The 25,620-nt window shown below is 36.4% G+C and overlaps 1 protein-coding gene across 1 annotated transcript; it reads left to right on the top strand.

Annotated features, from left to right (window-relative positions):
- Positions 1 to 602: 602 nt before the first annotated feature.
- Positions 603 to 25,167, top strand: c5h5orf34 (chromosome 5 C5orf34 homolog). The gene is made up of 11 exons (XM_028802478.2): positions 603 to 728; positions 1,727 to 1,957; positions 4,254 to 4,343; positions 4,464 to 5,083; positions 5,701 to 5,802; positions 9,564 to 9,684; positions 13,234 to 13,325; positions 15,172 to 15,241; positions 21,277 to 21,401; positions 22,753 to 22,793; positions 24,259 to 25,167. The coding sequence occupies exons 2-11, from the start codon at positions 1,763 to 1,765 to the stop codon at positions 24,468 to 24,470; spliced, it is 1,668 nt and encodes a 555-aa protein (XP_028658311.1). The 5' UTR covers positions 603 to 728; positions 1,727 to 1,762; the 3' UTR covers positions 24,471 to 25,167.
- The last annotated feature ends 453 nt before the right edge of the window (positions 25,168 to 25,620 follow it).

The raw sequence follows: 25,620 nt of genomic DNA, 5'->3' as shown, positions 1-25,620 counted from the left end.
AAGCTAAAGAAAAAAATATAAATTATTGTAAATTCTTTAATTCAGTTTATTTAAATCTCCATTTATTTTATGTTCGTTAGAATTATAATGTACCCCCTATACATGCATATATTTTCTTTTCTGTTTGTTCATATTTATTAGCCTTTTCTTAACGGAAAGCATGTACTCCGTTAACTGAACATTATGTCAATACAAATTATTTAAAAAAAGAGAAAAAAATATAATTAACCTCCTCGTGCCCTCGTATTGGACTAAGCAGTTTCAGACAATGAGTGAAAGATTATTATCCATAACGTGCTTTTTACAGTAGGCTTAATTATCAAAAAGAATATGTGAATGTGACGTCTAAGCATAAGACAAAGTAAAAATAATACTGTAGATTCAAACAAAGACTAAATCACGCAACCGTTTACCTCGTTTGATAACACAAAAATTAAAACAAGCGCTTCTCTTTTTCATGAAGTTGTCATCAGGCGACGCTACTTGACAACCGGAGTGACAGTATATTACCACTAACGAATGATATATGGTTTTGTTGGGTGCCAGGAGACGATTAGCCAATCACAGAGGACTATGCTTCTTTGTCGTCGGTGGTAACATTTAAACATCAGGAAATGCTGTTATTTCCACCAACGTTAGGCGGTGAACACAATGTGTGTGGATAGACTCAGGGGTTATTGAGCAAGAAAAGTATAAGTTGAGCTTGCAGATATAAAATGTTTTGACTTGTAAGTAATAATTTTAAGTCTGCAAGGTATTGTTGTCTTGTTCTAACGATTTTTTGCTTATCGTGATCTTTCTGCTAGTGATACTTTATTCGTGGAGATCAGTTTCATTTTTAGTGCTTGTAATAAATCATTATGAAATTATCCACTAACGTGGGAAGCACCATACTAACAGCGGGTCATTTCGCATTTCGATCGAACTCCGTTAAATTGAAAAACCCCGTCCTGTTGCAAATGTATACACTAACTAAAGTTTCCTGATTTCAAAGTGCATATTTATGTATTTTTTTTCTAATCGGTATGACACGTCATCAAGTAAGTGAAACAATGCTATAGATATTAATGCAGCTGTCGTTCTGATAGGAAATGGCAAAATCTTTTAGTGTTTCGTGTGTTAAGCCTAGCGAGGTAAATAAGATTTGTGAAGGATACGTGCATAACATATGTTCAGTGACTAGAAAAATTTTATTTTTTATATATTTAATTTGTGGTTATTTATAAATGAAATAAAAATAATACAACATGAATGGCATGTAGGAATGTGGCATTTTATAATTTTACAAAACTATTATAAACTCTACATTTATTATTTTACTAAAAGAAGGAATTGGAGATTCTTCAGTTTTCTTTGAATATTTATTGATTATCCATCTTTTGCACTCACTTTGTCCGAGCACTGGACCTTAAGGTACAAGCTCATCAGATTCATTCCTTACCATGGCACCAACAAGTCACGTAACCTGATAGTATTTCAACACTACTGTATACTAATGTAAATAAAACTGACGCTCTGTAGCTAATAAAATCTAAAGTATACTACTCGGCTTATTAACTCGGTCGCGTTCCCTATTCATCTTTCAATTTTTTTTCCCCCTCATGCTTGCCCAGTAAAATGATCAGGTCATTACCAATTGCCAGTAGTTCTGCATTGAATTTGTTGTTGTTTGTAAATACCCTTTCAAAAGTTCTAATTGTAAATAAAATCTGTTTTTCTTTTCTAGGGTCATACCAGAATGTTCTAAAATCCACATTCAGTAATGGCTGCTGTTAGTTCAATGGTGCTTTATAAAGATGACTCGGTTGAAGTGCAGTATTTAGATGGATCACGTCTGCAGTTATCGCCATGTGGTTCTGAATTTCTACTTGAGAAGGCATTGCCTCCATCGGCACATGTTTTACAGCCCATGGAAAGAATTTGTCAGCGGACACAGTTTGTTACCAGTAATCACAGGGTAATCAAAAGGCATACTTGATTTAAAATTGTTTTTATTAGCAGGAGACCAGGTGGTATGGCCGGGAGTATTGCCACCAAATAGTACTTGGGTGACTTTTGTGGGGAGTTTGCACCTTCATTGATTGGCTTTTCTAAAGTTGTCTAGTTTAAGTATGAGTGTGCATCCTCATGTATTATCCCTGAGGTTACCTGGCATTTCTCACTGTCCTAGGTACTGCCTGGTATTCTTTGCTGCCTAAGCAAAGCGCACAGCACTTTTTTTTTAGATTTAGCATAGTCAAGTCAAGTTGAGGAGCATGCACTGGTACAGTGCATTGCAGCACCCACCACACGACGAAACAACTTGGGATCCCAGTTGGCAACCCCCCTGGCAGACACGTGGTCCAGTCCCACCCTCCAAAAATGACCCTCTATCTGCCGCAGCCAGGTGTTATGTGGGCGACCCCTTGGACTGGTCCAGCCACTCAGTCCCCAACAATGAGGATCCTATGAGCTGGATGATACTTAAATATTTGCTGTATCCACTTTCACATCCTATTGGTTGACTGCTTTTTCTAGCACACACTCGCCAGCAGGTGACATTGTAGTGAGGCAGTTAATGCTGTTGCCACACACCTCATGGTTTGAATTATGACTGAAGCACTGCTGGTACAGACTTTACACCTTTACAGTTTAAGCAAAAAGTGCTGCCTAAACTCCTTTTGGGAGTTTTTCCTTGTCTTCCTAGAGAGTTAAGGCTGGGGGGCTGTCAAGAGGCAGGGCCTGTTAAAGCCCATTGTGGCACTTCTTGTGTGATTTTTGGGCTATACAAAAATAAATTGTATAGGTAGTGTTTAGCGCTATACAACCCTAATTTGGATTAATTGGGTAAGAATCTTTAGTTGTAATTTCTGCAAAGCAATCAATTTTTTTATATTTTATGTATTTGTATACAATTAGCTAATTAGGTCCTTGAAGAATGGCAGTAGTAACCCAAAGCATCCCTTCTTGTTTATAAGTTCTCAGTTCAGATATAATGCGCTCAAGCACAGGATTATATTTTTCAAATATTTTTGTTTTATCTCATTTTCTTAAATGTGTAGTTTTCACATTTTTGGATGGTGGAGGAAACTTGGAGTATCTGGAGAAAATTAGTCCAAATTGTATGGATGCATTCATGAGGAGGTCTTGAGATGGACTGACCATGTTTGTGCAAAGTGCTACTGGAATTGGCTGAACGGAAGATGCAGCAGTTCCAGCTTTGTGAATCCAGTCTTCCTATAGTATGATCTAGTCCATTATCCAGTGACTTCACATTAGCCAGGAAAATGCTGGCCAGAGGTGGTCAGTGGCCTCAGTGTTTTGTTTTTTTTTTGTTTTTTTTTTCTCTCCCAAATAGACACCTTTTTCAATGCCTCTGTGAACCTTTCCTTGTTGTACTTATGTAGTTATTCCTGGTTATATCATGCTGGATGTGTTGGCTGGTGATAATGGGCAGTTGCAGTTCTATATTTAACATATAAACAATGAGGTTCTAGTGATCAAATGGACTGCACAAACAGCAAAAATATAAAGATTATGTATCTAAAATGCCAGTACTGTAAGTGTCTCTTCAGCCTTTACCACTACAACAGACTACTTGCCAATAGTATTAACCCCCCCCCCCCCCTTTTTTTAAAACAACAACTAAGCACTTAGTAATTCTGATACAGTGCTGTTGGTTAATCGGGTGTAACGAAGTCCCACTGCCTTACGAAATATCCCTGGCGAAGCTGAGTAACACAGCTAGTATTATTCTATGTGCAGTATAACACATTATATTCAGTTACACTTTGCATAACCTTTAAATAGTGATTTAAAAATGGGGTCATAATTTAAAAACAGTGATGCTAATGGGTCACGGGGGGTCTGCTGGAGCCAATCCCAGCCAACACAGGGCACAAGGCAGGAAACAATCCTGGGCAGGGTGCCAACCCACCACAGGACAAGGTTAATTTATATATTGCTTAATTAACATGCACACTTTATGGAATTATAATTTTTGCAGCATCTGGTTAATTACCACCTTTTTTGTCCATGGAAATTTTAGCCACATACTTATTGTGTTTATGCCTATACCATAACTCATTATCATTCTAAAAGCTTTTAAGTGCTATATCTTCCTTGGTCATTCTAATGATCTGCACAAAAAATACCTTTTTTCACAAAGAACCTTGAGCATGGGAAATGCGGTATATAAATAAATAAAATGTATTGTTGTTGTTATTATTATGTTCACTTGCTAATTAAGTACACTTTTTCTTTCTTGCTTACAGAACTTGTTGATCCAGGCATTAGATTTCAGAAACAGATTTTCTGCTAAACCCTATCTCCCACATAATCTTATTGATCCACATAATAAAGTGGTAAGTTTGCCTAAATAATGAAAGCAAGCTGTTTTTTGACCCATTTACATTTCATTTGATATTTCAGGCTCTGACATTGCACTGTCATTAATAAACATTCTTGTATTACATTTTCTGCAGCAACATATGAAAGACATTCCAGAGGTAAAATGGTCAAGAAATAAAGCTAATAGAATTGCATTTACTAACAGTGGTGAAGTGAAGGTGTGCTCCTGTGATGACAATGCATTCTTGTACCTTTCTCCTTCTAAACTGGAGTTTTCAGTCAAATACCTCTGTACCTGCAGCGAAAACACTAATGCAACATATGATACAGTAACTGGTCCTTCACATCCTCCAGTACACAAACTAAGCCAAGAAATGTCTACCAAATTGTGTCAAAAGAAAATCACCCAAAAAAAATCAAAAGATGCAGATCACAATATATCCAAAAAAAATAATGAGGAAAACTATAAACAACTGAAACCTTTCAAAGACAGACAAGTATTTACGTGGGTGATTCAGCACCATTCTGTGTTGTCTTTTCCGGCAATCTGGAAGTATCCTTTATCATTAGCTCTCAGTTTTAGTAACTGCCATACACCCAATCAGTTAGGTGGGACTGAAAACCAGGTATTAAAGGAAACGGAAGAATGCAAACATGTCTGTTCTCTTGTATCAAATGATGAAGAATCAGATGCTCAAGTAAGCCTTCCTCCTGAGGCACTGCCACTCAACTGTCCTGATCCACACCTCCACAGGTTAGTATTACCTTGGATATTGAATGTTTTTAAAAAAAAAAAAAAACTGGTTTATTTATAAAAATACTGTTTTCTACAATTTTATAGCTTTACTGAAAAAGTAATTAATCTTTTTTGTTTGAACAATGATTGCTTAACTAGAGTGACTAAAGAACTTTCAGTGATCCAGTAGAATATCTTTGGTAAAACTTGACAAACTTGGTTCACCCTTACCCCAAAAACTCCAGTTTAGGCAGTTTTGCCAGGAAACATCACATTGGTCATAGTAGGTGGACAAACACCTAAAATTACTTTTGCTTGTTGTTGCTGGAAAACATTTTTACTGATATAAATTACTCAGATTGTTTAGACTTGTGCAGTCATGAGTTTTTTTTTTTTGTGTGTGTGTGTAAGTGATTCCTTAATTATTAACAGAGCGATTTTGTGATGTGTAGCGCAATCAGTTAATTTAATGCATTTTGAAATAAATATGCTTTGGAATATGTAGATTGTGAAAGATATGATGATATTTCAGAAAATATATATGATATATCAATCACTATGTAATGCCTTTTTGGGGAAACCTTAATTGTGATCTCATTTTGGATATATTTTTTTTAAATGTGTTTGTTATACAGATGGGTTTTTAAGGACTTCATTTCACCAGAAGATGAACATATAGAGCAATGGCAACGTGCAGAACTTATTAAAATAGTCTTGTGTCAGGGAGTTGTTTATCGGTAAGAAATGCTATTCATAAATTAAATATTTTCCAAACAAAATGTTTACAAAATCGGTTTTTCACTTTAGCTCATGTTTTAGTTAAGAACAAGAAGCCAATCCTAAAAACTAGGAAGCTGCAAGCAAGTGTAAATGAGAACCATTTCACTGGAGAAAATATGAATACTGTAATCATTATTAAAGGATAAGTTCAGTATTTTTCAAGCCAAAGTTATTTCTTCCCAATCGTTACAGCTAAACAATAATCACTGAAAAGTTACATTTACGATCGCTCAAATTCTTTCACTATACTGAAGCTTGTATTGTTTTTCAGAAAGATTGTGTGCTGCTGCTGGTATGATGATGCAATGCTTCAGTGATGTAGCGAGAGAAAAACTGACCATGCATTAAGTGACAAGAAGTAACATTATAGGCATACATTTTGTTTTAATCGGGTTGAAGTTTAGTTTAGGCAGAGTAGAAGTGCAGAACTGGCAGTGTGAGGCAGTGTTTGCATGCTCTTCCTGTGCATTTACAAATTGATTTGTATTAGTGAGTGTCAATGAGACCTATGATAGGACTGAAAGAGTTACAAACTACAGTAGCTGAGATTGAAGAGACGAGAACAGTTGCGTGGGTATTTTACCAGTTAGTTATAATCTAGTTAGTTATACCAGTTTAGTTATAGTCTGACCATTGAACTAAACCTCATGTTTGTCCTAAGCCAAACACTGCATATTATCAAAAACACATCTCCATCATAAAGCATGACAGTGGCAGCATCATGCTGTGGGGAGGCTTCTCTACAGGAGGCCCTGGAAGGATTAATGAATGCAGCAAAATACAGGAAAATCCTGGAGAAAAGTGTGATGTAGTCTGCAAGAAACTCGCGCCTTGGGAGGGAATTTGTTTTCTAGCAAGACAGCAAATAAAAAGCATCAAAGACCAAGCTATGTAGGAATGTTTTAAGGACAACAATGTTAACGTCCTGGAATGGCTGAGTCAGGGTGCAGATCTCAATTCAACTCAAGATTTGCGGATGGACTTAAGAAAGGCTGTTCACTCATTATCCCTATGCAGCCTGACACAAACTGGGCAGTTCTGCAAGGAAGATTAGGGGGTGGGGGATGGGGTTGGGGGAGTTACAGCGGTCATACATTTGTGAACACAGACTTCAGGCTGTCCTAGCTTTCCAAGGTACATCTACTATACACTGACTTGTAGAGGTGAATATTTATGAAATTAGTCATTTTGTATTTTATATTTCAAATTAATTTATACCACTTTACAGAAATCTGCTTTAATTTTGACATTAAAGACTTTTTCTATTAATGAAGGTCAAATGAATTCCACTCTGATTTTAATATTGTATAATAAAATGTGAAAACATCTAAGGGGTGAACACACAAAAAAACAAAAAAAAAAACTGTCATCTACAGTGCATCCGGAAAGTATTCACAGCGCATCACTTTTTCCACATTTTGTTATGTTACAGCCTTATTTCAAAATGGATTAAATTAATTTTCTTACTGAGAATTCTACACACAACACCCCATAATGACAATGTGAAAAAAGTTTACTTGAGGTTTTTGCAAATTTATTAAAAATAAAAAAAACTGAGAAATCACATGTACATAAGTATTCACAGCCTTTGCTCAATACTTTGTCGATGCACCTTTGGCAGCAATTACAGCCTCAAGTCTTTTTGAATATGATGCGACAAGCTTGGCACACCTATCCTTGGCCAGTTTCGCCCATTCCTCTTTGCAGCACCTCTCAAGCTCCATCAGGTTGGATGGGAAGCGACAGTGCACAGCCATTTTAAGATCTCTCCAGAGATGTTCAATCGGATTCAAGTCTGGGCTCTGGCTGGGCCACTCAAGGACATTCACAGAGTTGTCCTGAAGCCACTCCTTTGATATCTTGGCTGTGTGCTTAGGGTCGCTGTCCTGCTGAAAGATGAACTGTCGCCCCAGTCTGAGGTCAAGAGCGCTCTGGATCAGGTTTTCATCCAGGATGTCTCTGTACATTGCTGCAGTCATCTTTCCCTTTATCCTGATTAGTCTCCCAGTTCCTGCCGCTGAAAAACATCCCCACAGCCTGATACTGCCACCACCATGCTTCACTGTAGGGATGGTGCCAGGTTTCCTCCAAACGTGACACCTGGCATTCACACCAAAGAGTTCAATCTTTGTCTCATCAGACCAGAGAATTTTCTTTCTCATGGTCTGAGAGTCCTTCAGGTGCCTTTTGGCAAACTCCAGGCGGGCTGCCATGTGCCTTTTACTAAGGAGTGGCTTCCGTCTGGCCACTCTACCATACAGGCCTGATTGGTGGATTGCTGCAGAGATGGTTGTCCTTCTGGAATCTTCCCCTTTCTTCACAGAGGACCTCTGGAGCTCTGACAGAGTGACCATCGGGTTCTTGGTCACCTCCCTGACTAAGGCCCTTCTCCCCCGATCGCTCAGTTTAGATGGCTGGCCAGCTCTAGAAAGAGTCCTGGTGGTTTCGAACTTCTTCCACTTACGGATGATGGAGGCCACTGTGCTCATTGGGACCTTCAAAGCAGCAGAAATTTTTCTGCAACCTTCCCCAGAATTGTGCCTCGAGACAATCCTGTCTCAGAGGTCTACATAGAATTCCTTTAACTTCATGCTTGGTTTGTTCTCTGACATGAACTGTCAACTGTGGGACCTTATATAGACAGGTGTGTACCTTTCCAAATCATGTCCAATCAACTGAATTTACCACAGGTGGACTCCAATTAAGCTGCAGAAACATCTCAAGGATGATCAGGGGAAACAGGATGCTTCATGGCAAAGGCTGTGAATACTTATGTACATGTGCTTTCTCAATTTTTTTATTTTTAATAAATTTACAAAAATCTCAAAACTTTTTTCACGTTGTCATTATGGGGTGTTGTGTGTAGAATTCTGAGGAAAAAATGAATTTAATCCATTTTGGAATAAGGCTGTAACATAACAAAATGTGGAAAAAGTGATGCGTTGTGAATACTTTCCGGATGCACTGTATAGTGAATCTCAGCCATAGTTAGATTATATTGTACTGAATGTATCGCATTCATGTTGTAATATGTCTGCTTACTGTGAAGATAAAGTAATTATATTTATAGCTGAAAGCAGCAGAGTACTTTCTTTCTTTCACCATGCATCTCTTTCCAAGTTGTTTGTTTATATGTTTACATTCACAGTTGCTAGTAACATTTGTGTTTGTGTAGAATGGTACAGAAGATTGTGGCTGTAGGTAGCAAATAACAACCAATATAACACTGAAAGCACTGTAGATGACAATCATTGTTTATTGGTTAAAGCCGCAGTTGTAAATTGATTGAGGAGATATACTTAAAATAATTTATTCTCCACTCGTCTCTACACAAAGTGTAACATGTACAACAAACCAGCCATCTGGCTTATTGCAGAGTGAGAAGTCAACTAGTTCATACTGAAATTGACAACGTATTCCAAAGGTTCTAATGAGATATTCAGTAGAACAATTGAGGCCCTGGTTCACTGTCTTTGACAAAGCTATTGATTACAGCAAGCCTAAGAAAGATCTTCAGGATCTAATAGAGAGACAAACTTTTAACATTTTATAATAAAATTGTATATACCCTTTTAGGGATGTGACTGCTCTGAATAAAATAAAGAACAATTCTGTTCATTTTATGTGATGTTTATTTAATATTTATTACTTGAAGATGTAAACTTTCATTTTAGCCCTTTGATAAACAACTTACTTTGTCTGTGTTTTTCTTCTTCAGGCTAATTGAAGGTGCTACCAGTACTATTGAAATATACCCTGGAGATGGATCTGTTATCAGGTCACAAGGAGATTTTGCAAAGTATTTCATACATTACATGGAAAAAAATGGGCTAAATCAGGTAGATTTGACAATTTATAAAAACCTGTTTGCATTAATATGTTGTTTATAAAACTACATATGCATGATTTTCATTGTTTACATTGATTTATACTTCATAGCAGGGGTTCTCAGTATTTTTTCTTGGTGCATCACCTCTTGGATGTGAAATGTTTTGAAGTGACATAATTTTTCTTCCAGTTTTAAACTGAACTTTTATTAGGTAAAACTAAAGATGATATTTCTTTATGGCCCCTACTCCTAACAAGCTTGAACAATAGATTACATTTTTGTGCATGTGTATTTAATTTTAATTATGCACATCTAATGTTTTTAATTTATTTTTTTAATGCATGAAAAACAGTGATTTGATAGGATTTATAATTTTTATTCCTAACATTTCTATACTTTTAAATAATATTTATACACACACAGTTCAGAGTTTGAATTTCATGGGTGTCAGTTCATATTGGGAAACATGCACAGGTAAAGTGTGTTGCTGCACCCACCATACAACGAAACTGCTCGGGATCCTGGCAACCCCCAGGCAGATACGTGGCCCAGTCCCACTCCTTGGAAATGAACCTCTATCTGCCACATCCATGTGTTTATGTGAGTGTGCCCTTGGCCTGGTACAGCCACTTGGGTCCTTAACAATGGGGATCCTGCGATCCGGATCACCCTCAGGGAATCATGCCACATGACCGTAGTGCCGTAACTAATGCTCCCTCACAAGGCAGGTAATGTGCCTCATTCGGGACTCCATGAGAAACTGCTTATTCGACACAAAGTCAAACCAGTGGTACCCAAGTATACTCCAAAGAGACGTAGTACTGAAGAAGTCCAGTCTTTGTCTCCGGTCACTGGATAGCGTCCCAGTCTCACAACCATATAGCAAACGGGAAGCACCAGGACTCTAAAGGCTTGGACCTTTGCCCTTTTGCAAAGATATCGGTAGCGCCACACACCCCTTTCCAGCGACCTCATGATCCCCCATGCCCTCCCAATCCATCTACTGACCTCATTGGAAGAGTCGCCAGAGACATGAATGTCACTGCCGAGGTAAGTAAACCTCTTGGCAAACCTCTCCATTGACATCGCAGCATCATCGGTAAAGTCAAGATCATTGAATATTTCTTTACCCACAAATGCCTCACAGCCGCTGGACCCCACAACCTTGCCAAATACCCAGTCCATGCAAACATTGAACAGAGTAGGAGCAAGCATACACCCCTGACAAACCCCAGAATCAAATGGAAAAAGCGCAGAGCTTCTGCCTTCACTCTGCACAGCACTTGCCATACCAGTGTACAGGCTAGCCATGATATCCAGCAACTTTGAGGGGATCCCATGAAGTTTCAGGATGTCCCACAGGACAACTCAATCAACTGAGTCGAACACTTTATGAAAATTAACAAAAGCTGTAAAGAACCTTTGCAGATTTTTGGATTTGCACGTCATGAGAACCCTCCATGCCAGAATGCCGTCAATGGTAGCCCTCTTAGGCGTAAAACCAGACTGCTCTGGTCACTGGTAGGTGAGCAAGTGATCACAGATCGTACTAAGGATGATCCTAGCAAGGACCTTACCTGGCACCGACAGCAGTGTTACCCCCTCTGTAGTTGCCGTGATCACCTTTCCCTTTCGAGATAGGGATGCCAAGTCCTGTTTTCCAGTCCTAAATGGAGTAAAGATTGCTTGCAATGCAAGGAGGACAGCCTGGAGAAATTCACTCCGGGTACCAAAGATGACTGCAGCCTTCCCTACCCTCAGCTGGTGCACCACCTGTGCAATCTCCGTGAGATCAAGTGGTTCTCAGCCAATTTGTGGAAGGGTAACAACAAATTGGGGGGCATTTTATTGGCTTTGGAAGTTTTCATTATAGGGTTTATAAACTATGATATAATCATTGTAGATTGGTAATTTTTAATTAAAATGTTGTTGTTATTTATTATTACTAAATTGAAATGATCAATTTAGAATTATTTCTAAATTCCTGTAAAACCGCATTAGTTCTGTTGGTTTCAAGCTGCCTCGTACAAATGATCAGACTTTGCCAATGAATAGGACAGCAAAAATTACTCACAACTGGAGGCTAAGTCCCATTTGCTCCCATATCTCATATGTATATATGTGTGTGTGTCGTGTGCATTCACCAAGTTTGTCAAATTTTAGTTGATATTAATGTACATTAGTTTAATTTCAAAAGCACAAAAAAGGAACACTAGTGTGTATGCTGATTTGTTTTCAGAAATTAAATATTTGGTTTTACCACCCTCTCAAACTGAGTTCCCCTGTGATTGTGCACTTCAGTTTGTTTGTTATTTATCATAACATTAGAGATTTCCTTCATGCTTCATAGCTTTATGAACAATAAAACTCCCAAATGTCTGGTCAAAATGGTCATTTTAAAATACAACCTAAATAGATTTTATTTTGGAATAAACCTGGAGCAGCTCATTCCGTCACCATTGTAAATAGACTTGTGTGAGTGTGACACCTCATACAACAGTTCCTGCCTTATTCCTAGTGCAGCCAGGATAGGCACACTTTCCCAACGATCCAGAACTGTATGAGCTAGTTATAAAATGGGTGGCTCGATGCACAACTGTAACTATATTAGTTACTGTCAGAGGAAAAATGAGAAGCCTCTATTTTTTTTTCTGAGCAAAAAAAAAAATGGTTCTGTATTAAAAGGCAATTAATCTTGCCATCATTTTAATTTCCTCCTTCAAATATGTGACACTGCAAGTCAAAACGTCTGCAACTAATAGTTGGTTAGTTATTGTACTTTCAAAGCAAGCATGAATAGTGTGTGTGTGTTTTTTTGGGTTTTTTTTTTTCCCCCATTCCCGAGTCGCTTCCATAAATGTTTGAATGGATAAAAGTGTTAATAAAAGCTTTTTTTTGTCTTGAAAATGTAGCAGTTTTTTTGTTTCCTAAGATGTAGCTGCATCTGCAGCAGCATCTCTTTGCCTGTGTTCATGATTCCTGCTCTTGACTTTTGTTTGTGTGGGTGTGCACGTGTTCCCAGAATTCCTTATGGTATGCATACTACAGGTTGAGAATCACTGTTCTATAGTATACTACTATACATTAAATGTAAGAACATTTATACAGTTTCCCAAACCTTCTTAATTCAGTGTAGGGTCACTGGTGGCTCAAACTCTTCCTTGTAGTACTTGGTAGGAGACGGAAACCAACCATGGTACACACTCTCACACCCTCAATAGGTCAATTTAAAGCTGTGCATCTTTAATATTTTAAAGATGTACACAAAACAAAGCCCATATGTAGATGGGGAGAATGTGAAAGGTCTACATAGCAGTGCCTGTCCAAAGATTTCAAACCTGGGCACTACAGCTGCAATGCAGCAGTACCAATCGCAGTACTACCATTGTGCCGCACAAAAATAAGATTGTCAACGCAATAAATTGTTTTCTTAAATACTGTACTTAAGTAGATATCAGCATCTTATTCTCATGATATTTACTTTGACTTGTGTATATAATGAGATTGCTCCCATTTGTGTTTATTGTTATACTGTATAATTTGTTTTTCACCATTTTAGAGAGTTGAGAAGATGTATGCTATAAATTATCTTCCTCCTGATGTTCCTGGACAGACTTACTCTATACGATCAATAATCTCCTATGCATACAGGTTAGAATACATATTTTGACTATTTATTTATTTATTTATTTATTTTGGAAGTAAAACAAATCTAATTTTAATAATGAATAAAATATGTAATGTGAATAAAACAATGATCATCTAGATATCAGTAGGTTGTCATTGTATCAATTTAACTGCTTCCAATTCATAAACAGAAATGTGTGACATGTAGCCGCACCATAGGGAATAAAGTTGAATCTATTGTAAATGATATAAAAATTTACAAGAGCACATTGACAATAGATACAAAGGAAAGTGCAGGTCCAGCAGTAGTCATTCTAGTATATGTGGAAAAAGAGGTGATCAGTGTCAGTGACCGCAGTAGATGGATGACACCACTAAGAAAGCCAAGAAAGGCATAAATTCATGCAAAAGAGTTCCGATATCAAGAAATTTAGAAGTGCAACAAAGAGAATATGTGGGTAACCAACTACATTGGGTAAATAAAATTTAATAATCATTAGGGTAGTTGTTGCTATTGGCCTGTGACATTGTGTCAAGTACAAAAACTAAGCTTGCATTCAAACTTAAGCCACCACATGTCCCAAATTAAAATAAAATACAGAAAATGCAATCCATGGAATTGTTCATTTGCAGTCCTCTGCCAACATAGAACACACACAGTACTAAAAACAACAAAAAACTTGCATATGTGCATCCAATAAACAGGTAAACGAACACCTTCCAAGTTTCCCTGACCAATAAAACCAAAAATAAAAATTCTCTTCAATTTTCCATACACTGAGTCATTCTTTACAAGTCACTTTTTGCTCCATATTGAAAAAAGTAACCATGAAATTATTCTATATAATGCCAGATCCATATGTCACTCACAGTTTTATGTGAAACATCTATAGTATTGTAATGAAAAGTGGCCACAAACATAATTTTAAGTCACTTTTAAGGTAAAGTGACTATGTGATATTACACCTAATAATACAGAGGTTTTATTTTAACATTATATTCTTAAACCCACATAATCCAATACAAGGTCATGGTGGATAAAGCCTACCCTGGCAGCATACTACATAAGGCAAAGAGACGGCACTGTATAGGGCACTAGTCCATCACAGAGTCCACTCCTACACATACCAACACTAACTAATTATGAATTACAACATTACTTAACTGCATGTCTTTGACGGTTTGGGAGGAAATCCGACACAAACACAAGGGGAATCTGGGCACACCGTTTGAATATGGGATGCTGAATACATAAGATGGCAGAGTTGACCGCTGCTTAAAGAAGCAGTTTGATTTAAACAATAAAAATATTGAAAATAGTTTTGTGACCAGATTGAGGATTTTAAATAATAGCAAAGGACATAAAGTAACAAATTCATATTAACACATTTTGAATAATCTAAGAAGCAATTATGTTGCAAAAATACCTTTTAATAATGGTTGTAAGTACTGTAATGAAATTACATAGGTGTGCTAATTAATAGTATATGTGGAATTTTCCTGTAAATGTACCTTATTTGAATTTTGTTCCCATTCTTGACAAAAAATAAATTAAGTAACCCTCTCAAAGTATATGCTACAACTTATATGCTCTATTATTGGTTTGATTTACTGTACAATCATTCTGACCATGTTGTCTTAAATTTTGACTTTTATCAGTTTATCAATAGTAACATGAACTCTCTTGTTAACTATTTAAAGACTGTCATAAATTTGAAATCGCCTGGATAAAAGCAGGAGTAATATTACTTTTATTTTAATATTTATATTTGCTATTTAAAATACAGTAGTTAATTTGCTTTTATTTCTAGATCATTCTTATGATCTTGTATAAAAAATGTGTTTACTTTTTCCCTTAATATTTCACCAGAATCCTACAGTGCTTTCATCAGATGAGGTATTCTAACAGCTTACAAAACCACTTATGTTGCTGGAATAGAGTAAGTCAATAACATATGTAAAAATACTTTTATTTTTACAGTTTCCAAAATTTTAGGTACTAGCTTAGTATTCAAGAAAACGGATGACTTTATCTCCAGATTACATATTTCCTTTGCTGGTTTTAATACATACTCTTATACATAGTCTACATATTTATTTTTACTATGTGACTTTAAGTTACATTTCAGCAGTTTTTTTTCCCCAATCTGTCACAGTAGCCTTCTTATGCTCAAACATAATTTCCTCAATCAATACAGGAGATGACTAATTCTTTGATTTAAGGAAAAAAATACATGGTCTATTAAGTGATATATTTATCTTGTAATATAAACTTAGATAATAGCAATGTGCAAATTGTTTTCCTGAGGATGGTGGTTCCTGTTAACATAAAGCATGTTTTCATACACTGTCCAATCATGAAAGAATAATATTAAGAAGATCTTTGATGGGTTTGGGAAATTTATCTCTAAAGCAGCCTTAGGCAGAACTAAGGGGATATTGTACTCTTCTGTAAGTACAGTTAGGTTCATAAATATTTGGACAGAGAAACTTTTTTCTAATTTTGGTTCTGTACATTACCACAATGAATTTTAAATGAAACAACTCAGATGCAATTGAAGTGCAGACTTTCAGCTTCAATTCAGTGGGTTGAACAAAATGATTGCATAAAAATGTGCGGCAACTAAAGCATTTCTTTAACACAATCCCTTCATTTCAGGGGTTCAAAAGTAATTGGCAATTGACTCAAAGGCTATTTCATGGGCAGGTGTGGGCAAGTCCGTCGTTATGTCATTATCAATTAAGCAGATAAAAGGCCTGGAGTTGATTTGAGGTGTGGTGCTTGCATGTGGAAGATTTTGCTGTGAACAGACAACATGCAGTCAAAGGAGCTCTCCATGCAGGTGAAAGAAGCCATCCTTAAGCTACGAAAACAGAAAAAACCCATCCGAGAAATTGCTACAATATTATGAGTGGCAAAATCTACAGTTTGGTATATCCTGAGAAAGAAAGAAAGCACTGGTGAACTCAGCAATGCAAAGAGACCTGGGGCCTCATGTATAAACGGTGCGTACGCACAGAAATGTTGCGTATGAACATTTCCACGCTCAAATCGCAATGTATAAAACCTAAACTTGGCATAAGGCCACGCACATTTCCACGGTACCTCATACCCTGGCGTATGCAATTTCTCCGCTCGGTTTTGCAGACTGGCGGCACCCAGCGTCAAAGCAGTGCTGCTGTTCCTGTGTGGTTACCCTTTTTCTTAGACCCACATTCCTGACGCGGCTTTATAAATACACTGAAATTAACTGCATATTGTTTATTAGTGTAATGCATCTGATTGTAATTAACCTGCAGCAATATAATGGTCCAGGGAATAGCCATAGTATTCCAAATACCATAACTGCTTTAGCGTTGTTACTCTCACTGCATCTTGTTCTTCTTTCAGCTGCTCCCGTTAAGGGTTGCCACAGCGGATCATCTTTTTCTATATTACTCTCACTGCACCACTCAGAGTATTTATATCACTGTATCTGAATGGGGAATCACAGCAGCAGCTGATCGGAAAGAGAATTATCGGTATACAGTTTCAAGCACATACTACCTCAGCCACGGCAAAACGCGTCAGTCTTTCCTGTACGGACCTCACGTTTCAGAAACCGTTTCATCCCAAGAACTATAAACGCACTCAATCAAGTGCTCCTTGTAGAACTGTTTGTACTTATAAGTACAATTACCCCACTGTAAACTTGCACTACAGTTAATATTGCACAACCTGCGCACCTTTATAAAGCGCGTATGATGACGATATCATTTTTAAGATGAAATGCAGCAAAATATATTGCTTACAGTATACAGATAAAACTTTAACTTCATTTAAATAATCAGTATTGTTAATAATTAAACATGTGAGGACACAGTGCCGCAGCGCTAGCTAGTTCACAGATAGCTCCTGCCTTGCGCTGTATTATTGCTGGTGCTGACGTGACACTGGAAGGATAGACGGATAGAATAATTAAACATGTGCTACGAAGATATTTCAATGTTCCTTAAAAGTGTTGAAGAATCAGCGTTCTAAGCTTACAGATGGCTTAACGTCTATTACAGAGCTGATTGTGTGGCGATTGGGTATTTGGAGAAAGAAAAGTAAAGACAGGAATTGGAGGTTAGTACATTTGAAAGAGAAGGTCGCGCATGGCGCAGCAAGCCTCTTGCGTGAGATATGAACAATCACTGCGCCACCGTGTTCCCATGTTTTAATAACATGCTTTCATTCCTATCATCATGAAAAAGATATCACGTATACATCTCAGTATTTTAATTATTCAGAGAGCTGTAATATCACGAATGTAATGGATTCTGTGTCCTTTCGGAGAAAGAGAAAGAACGGAAGCACGTAGTGATTCACACACACAGAGCACATAGAAGATCAAACACAGAACAAAGCACTTTAACGTGCTACTTTAGTTACGATGGGATTTGAGAAACTAGTAAAGTAAACGATTTTAAGATGAAGTTTATGATGTTCTACTTTAATGACAAAATAAACTACATGATTGAAGTGGAAATTTCGAGATTAAAGTTGACATTTCGTGCTTTTTTCCCACTGTGTGCCAATTTTTTTTCTCTGTACCCTAATAAGCTTTCATATGACACTCAGACGGTCCGCTACCAGTCGCCTTTTCACGCCGACTTTGATATGTGACAACTTCTTTTTTATTTCAGGCACTGTGCAACTTTGTGAACTTGAGCTTTCGAGTTTCTCCGACACTATGTCACTCGATCAACTTTCTTTTGTTGATTATACCACAGTTTAAACCAACAAATAGTACATTTTTCCTTTGCCTCCACTTGGTATTCACGGAAATTCTTATATTTCCCCCCGTGCTTTTCCCATTGTCTTTTCACAGAAGGCTATTTATATCGATTTGCATATTCAAAGCGGCATAATTCTGGGAGGAGTTGGGGCGGGACAGAAGGCGCGTGCACGTGCATTACTTTTACTTTTCACGCTGATCAGGATTTATGTAGTGGAAGAACGTGAAAGTTTGCGTATGCACAGATTCTTGCATCTGGATTTTTCTATGCGTACACACATTCCCGCTTTTGTGCTTACGCCATGTTATAGTGTGAGTTCTACGCACGGCGTTATACTTGAGGCACCTGGACATCCACAGAAGACAACAGTGGTGGATGATCGCAGAATCATTTCCATGGTGAAGAGAAACCCCTTCACAACAGCCAACCAAGTGAACAACACTCACCGGGGGGTAGGCGTATCGATATCCAAGTCTACCATAAAGAGAAGACTGCATGAAAGTAAATACAGAGGGTGTACTGCAAGGTGCAAGCCACTCATAAGCCTCAAGAATAGAAAGGCTAGATTGGACTTTGCTAAAGAACATCTAAAAAAGCCAGCACAGTTCTGGAAAAACATTCTTTGAACAGATGAAACCAAGATCAACCTCTACCAGAATGACGGCAAGAAAAAAGTATGGAGAAGGCGTGGAACAGCTCATTATCCAAAGCATACAACATTATCTGTAAAACACGGAGGAGGCAGTGTGATGGCTTGGGCGTGCATGGCTGCCAGTGGCACTGGGACACTAGTGTTTATTGATGATGTGACACAGGACAGAAGCAGTCAAATGAATTTTGAGGTGTTCAGAGACGTACTGTCTGCTCAAATCCAGCTACAGTAAATGCAGTCAAATTGATTGGGCGGCGTTTCATGATACAGATGGACAATGACCCAAAACATACAACCAAAGCAACCCAGGAGTTTATTAAAGCAAAGAAGTGGAAAATTCTTGAATGGCCAAGTCAGTCACCTGATCTTAACCCAATTGAGCATGCATTTCACTTGTTGAAGACTAAACTTCAGACAGAGGCCCACAAACAAACAGCAACTGAAAGCCGCTGCAGTAAAGGCCTGGCAGAGCATTAAAAAGGAGGAAACCCTGCATCTGGTGATGTCCATGAGTTCAAGACTTCAGGCTGTCATTGCCAGCAAAGGGTTTTCAACCAAGTATTAGAAATGAACATTTTATTTCCAGTTATTTAATTTGTTCAATTATTTTTGAGCCCCTGAAATGAAGGGATTGTGTTTATACATAAAAAAAAAAAAATGCTTTAGTTGCCTCACATTTTTATGCAATCGTTTTGTTCACCCCACTGAATTTAAAGCTGAAAGTCTGCACTTCAACTGCATCTGAGTTGTTTCATTTAAAATTCATTGTGGTAATGTACAGAACCAAAATTAGAAAAAAGTTGTCTCTGTCCAAATATTTATGGACCTAACTGTACATCATTTTACTTTAGTAACCCTGTTGAATTAGTATTTTATACTGTAGTACAGAAAATTGAATTCACTTCATTGATACAGGTAAAAACAGCACATTATGTAGGCTACAACAGCTACACAATTATTTTGTGAAACAGAGCAACATGTTTTTCTGCCCCCCTTCCCCCCCTTCATTTTTCTAATGCTGTAAATTCTTTTCAGTTGTTGTCTGTCCCATTTTTTTAATGTTCTAAGTCTGAACAATTTGAGAGATTTCGATATTGCCTAATTCCTTGAACTTAGTATATTGTAAAAGTGAGGGTGCAACAAGAACTAGTGCACTTATTCAACTGAGAAAAAAGTGTAGAGAATAATTGTGTGCTTTTTAATTCTCTTCCAGTGCTCCTGGTGCACTATTTTTAAATCTAAATCTATTCAGACAAATATTTCTAATGTTTATTGAAACTGTTGTTGCTGCATATATTTTGCAAATCTGACTCTGAAAGTTGACGTCAGTGGATTTTTGAGTCAATGGTTGTTAATTTTAAAATTGAAGAGTTAAAAAATATACATTTGTATTGCATTTTATTGGCTAGAAACCATCGACCAATGTGAGTCAAATATTAAATCTCATATGGTAAGTTCACTTTACTTTTATAAGTATTTCTCCAAAAATACACCTTGTATTTCATAACAATAAATAAGTCACATACCTGATATTTCTGTTGCTGGATGCAGTGATCCAGCTATTTGTAAAAGGATTAGTTTTGGTTCCTTGTCCCAAATTATGTATATAAATAATAACAAAAATGTAGGTGCCTCTTTGAGAGAAACATTTTAAATGGTCTATCTTGTTGTTTTACATCTGTTGCCCCATAATTAGGCTTTGTATACTGGACTGTATTGCACACTATCTTCAGTGCTTCTCTGAAGTAACCAAGTACATTAGGCCCTTTCCATTTGTTTTAGGATAAGTAAGTCTCAGTAAAGTTATATAAAGTAGTTGATATTAATTGAAAGATTAAGCCGTTAGATCATACAATATTAATAAAGTTACGGAACTCCAACTTTATTGACATGGTATGAATATGTGTATAAAAATAGTAAAGATTAAGAGAAAAAGTGTGTATTATGCTAATTTAAAGTTATGGAAGACAACAGCAGAACAATACATAAATGTCTTTATAATATGCGAAGTTTCCTGTGTTTAGTTTGCTAGATTTCAATATATTTGCATTCCCTGGTGTAATTTGATATTTCCACAAATTAAAAACACTTTGTTTCTATAGCAAAATCTAAAGTCTATTCCATTAAATTGTCTAATTCATGGTTAAAAGTAATTTCAGCTCCTACTAGGTGTGTTACAAGCCTTTATTCTTAACTAGAGCACTGTATTCTTCCTTGTGATCTTGTTTCATTTTTTTTTTTTATCATGAGAATTTGTAATCTATAAATGAAGGAAATGGGTATTATAAATTGTCTAGATATTTGTGCAAAACAATTGTTGTTTAATTTGACAAGTGTTTTTATAGCATTCATTTTTTTATCCCACTTTTTCTCTTTTCAAAGTCATGTGAACCATTATTTAATATATGTATTAAAAAATAGAGTAACAAAAACCATTTTATACGTTTTTGTTAACAAACCATCAGCTTCTGGCAGTTGGCAGTAAACTGTGTTAATTGAAACTGCATATGTAGACCCCATGTGGGCTTGGATGTGCTTCTAACCTTTGTAATTATTTCTTAGTACACTGAAACAGTAATTCAGCATTCCCTAGAGGACCACCAGCCTGTGGAAGGAAGGTGTAACTTGAAATTGTGTGAAGACCAACAACAGCTGGTAGTGCTTGATTCTCCAGTATTGACTAGAAGGTACTATGGTGACTCTTGCAGTCAGTTTAAATATATCTCTAAAGGTTCCATTGAATATAATTATCTTTTAAATATAGTAATATATTCCTCAAGTAGAAAAAAAATATCCAAACATAGTCTTCATTACTTTATGGTTAATAAAAATGTTTTCAGAATTGTCAGTGGTTCCTTATGTGGCTAGCTAGCTTCACAGAAACGTTTTCTTCATTTATTCTGTCTCTTCAATTAGGTGCCTTTTTGCTCATGTCTGTATTAAACAGCAATTTAATAGCCATTGGTTAAATGATTTTTTGCAGTTTTAATTAATAGATACAATTTCAGAAAAATGTATAATTGTACATATTAAAAAAGAATTTTTTTTTTAAATCTATGCATTATCTGAGACCATTTGAACCTCCTGAATGAACAGGGAAATGGTGTTTAGACCAGTATGAAAAAGATGCAAAGAAGAGTATGGAACTCAATAGCCTATATAGGAAAGTAACTGTACACTGTTTTTGTTTAAGTTTTGAGCTGTGCTTTGACACCATTTAGAGGAAGGCAAGTAGAAAAAAATAACAAACAAAATAAAATGTTCAAATTTCCATTGTTGAAATTAAACTCCTGCCTTGTTTTTTTACTTTCCCATACCAAAAATATTTTTATGGTATAGTTCCTAGTGTATATGCATGTGGATACCTTTTTATTAATAATGTAAACCTCTCAACCTGGCTTAATGTTTTGCTTCTTGGAATTTCTCCTTGCATTTAAAATTTTTTTTTGCCATTTTGTTGTCTATGCAGCATTCAATACTGGTTCTCTGTGGGGGGAGTACATTAAGTAACCTTTTTATATATAGTAAGAATGTGAATTGACATGCTGTTATTAGTTGGTAATTATCTTTTCATATAAAAGTAATTAATTTTTTTACATTTTAAAATTAGCAATATTTTGATTTTTAGATTTTTGCAAAGTCACAAAAGTAAACTCTTCTATGTAACTGAACTGAAAAAGAATGCAGAAAATACTGAAGGTCCTTTTAATATTTCGGAGCATGTAAATGATGCTAGTTACTTGAGTAGCACAGTGATTAGTACTGTAGCATCATAACTGTAGAGGTCTGGGTTCAGTCTGGGCACTCACTGATTCAAAAGTGCATGTGTGTCCTTCGGTGTCCAGGAATTCCTGTTACTGGGATCAACCTCTGGAGCAATGAAATAATAAAAGCAGCTTATTACATAGAGTTCTTTGCTTCATTTTCCATTTCTAAAAGAACATTTTAATACATTTTATAATCTTTTTAAGCCATCTTATGACAGAATTGACTTTGTCCTTAAAAATATTTTAATCAGTTTTTTTATATCATTTTTAGGACTGCTTTACAAGAACTGGAGAAACTAAGGAGGTTCATTTGTATCCTTTTTATTTCTTCATTGATGTGATTACTAATACAACACAATTTCCCATTCACAGAAGGATGCCTTTTACAACACCCCTGTGCAAAGGAATTGTCCACTTAATAGCTAATCATGCAAAAATAAAAAATTTGTATACAGACACACAGGGTTTTCTGCTATTCTCACTTTTTAGCTATTCTTTCTTAGGTTACCAATTCTCAATGTACAAGCATAGATACATATGCAAAGATATTGTAACTTTGCCTGGGGAGCCACCATAATTGCCTTTTTGAGGATTATTTTAGAGATAAAGGAATTAAAGTCAATATCCAATTATCTTTGAAACAATAGTTAAATTGTATAGATTTTGCTCACAAAGAGTACTATACACTTGTATGATATCACAGTTGTGTAAACTACGGGGAGTGTTCAATAATTTATCTACCAGAGTATGAAAGAAAGTAGCAAACATATTGAAACAAGTCTGGGTATGTTGTGACAAGTCTCAAGGTGATTCACGCACAGTTGTGGCTCAGTGCAAGTCTGACATTCCAAGAGACAGGATGTCAGTTGAGTCCTCATGTGAATCAAGTAAGCTTCTTCACGACAATGCGCCAGTTCACATGTCACATCAATGTCAAGCTGCCATCCGAGAATGTGGGCTAAACCATTCACCCTACAGACCTGACCTGGCTCCTTCAGATTTATTTCCTGTTCCGAGTTTTGAAGAAATCTCTCTGTGGACAGCTGTGACGTCCTGGTTTGAAGGTCAAACAGAAGATTTTTTTTTTTTTTGTTCTTTATTTTGCCTTATACAATTTCTTGTATTAGGAATTTGTTAGTTTTTGCATACCCCTTGGGGTCAGAGCACAGGGTCCACCATTGTACAGCACCCCTGGAGCAATTACAGGTTAAGGGTCTTGCTCAAGGGCCCAGCAGAGTAGGATCTCTTTTTGGCAGTGATGGGGATTCGAACTGGCAACCTTCTGAATACCAGCACAGATCCTTAGCCTCAGAGCCACCACTTAGTCATTGCAGGAAAAGTGGATGAAGTGTATGGAGCTATCAGTGGGACTATATTGAAAAATAAAACACACTTTTTGAACACTCTTTCCTGCTGAGGTAGATAAGTTATTGAATGCCCGTTGTACACAAAGGGTGTTGTTTAATATAACTTTTTCAAAATACTATTTTTTTTTTTTTTTTTTTCAAAGATGCTAAGACTGGACCTTTTACTACTTCCAAAATGAATAAAAAAGAAAAAGGTACTGCACTATGATAATGTACAAAAAATTTTTTTAGACGAGCTTGCTGCTGTAACAATTTAAAAAAGGTCAAGTAAAACGATAAGGGTAATATACTGTCCAATCGTGGTGTATCATAAGATATCTCCTTTTTTTTAAATTTTTTATAATAAAGTTGTCTGTAAATGCTTAATAAATAAATTCATTATTCAGTTGTTCCCTTTAACATAAACATAGATATTACAGAAAACAGTGGACTCTTAGGGAAGGCCTCTTTCAAAGATAAGCCTGCTTCTAAATCGAATGAAAACATTCATAAAAATGCTGGTTCATTACAGCAACCAGAAGGGAGTGACGTAAAAGAAGTTCTAACACAAATATCGAAGACTGTTCAGGATATCGAGGCACTGTTGGCAGCCAGGTCCTCGGAGTTACAGAAATCTGTTTAAAGTTACAACAAGGACCTGAAACTAATTTTGGTATCAAGAGCAAAAATAATAATGATAAACTATTTAATCTGGATGTGTTCTTTAAACCACTTGTGTGTTTTCGCCTTTCTTAATTTTTGAAGAGGGCACTGATTTTATGTGCAGTTCTTGTAGCTACTGTACCTTCATACTGTAATACAGTTTGCTCTGAGGTATTATCTTTTTAAGATGGTTTTTACTGTTTTGCTTTCAGATGTCAATGGCTTTCAAGCAGAGAGTTCCTTTTAAGCTTCACTGATCAAGGCCAGGTTAAAACAAGTAATAAAAAACAGATGGCCATCAAAGAAATACTTAAACCGCATTTAGCTCCTCCTTCTTCAGTAATACATGACATTTGTTATCCGTTAAACACCAACCAGCTTCTAAAGTTTCTGTGTGAATTTCCATGTTGTTATGCTAAGTAGGCCAAAGATTGATCTTTTTCTGCCTTACAAATAGTATAGATTACAGTAAAGTATATATTTATTAACTTTACAGACATGTCTTGGAATCCTCCTGGAAGTCATTTCAATATTTATGTTCAAGATGTCTGGCACTTGTGACTCACCTAAATCATTGTTTTATTGTTAAAACTATTCTTATACACCTGTATGCTATATAATATAAAATATACTTATGATATGTGTCAGTTTAAATTAAACTTTCAGCTCCACATATATTTTACATGTGAATGTGGCTTGTTTTTATATACAAATGTATGGGGAACTTATGAAGCAAGTGTACAAAACAATAATTTCCATCCATTCTTTTTCAAACCCATTTTATCCAATTTCAGAGTGTCTCCAATATTGGGTGCAAAGCTGGAATCCATAATTATGTCTTGTCAGTCACTCAAACGGCACTCTGACAGTCAACCGCTCTGAAGTCGTATTAATTTTTTTTTTTTTTTACTAATGTGTGTGTAATTGAAAGCATGTCTTATATGGATATATTCTATGTAATATTTTTTAATGTAAAGAAACAATTTGTGATAAATTAGTCTTACCTTCTGCCCAAGTAGTTTAACCTCCTTTTTGTCTGAAATTGTATGTTGCTACATTCTTGGGAGGGCTAGGGACACACAAGTTTCATATTTCACTTTCAGTGTGTTTCTTGTATTTCATTCTTTTTT

The sequence above is a fragment of the Erpetoichthys calabaricus genome, chromosome 5 (assembly GCF_900747795.2).
Source record: "Erpetoichthys calabaricus chromosome 5, fErpCal1.3, whole genome shotgun sequence".
NCBI classification, from domain to species: Eukaryota; Metazoa; Chordata; class Cladistia; order Polypteriformes; family Polypteridae; genus Erpetoichthys; species Erpetoichthys calabaricus.
The sequence above is the reverse complement of the archived record's forward strand: the minus strand, read 5'-3'. Positions and strand labels throughout refer to the sequence as shown.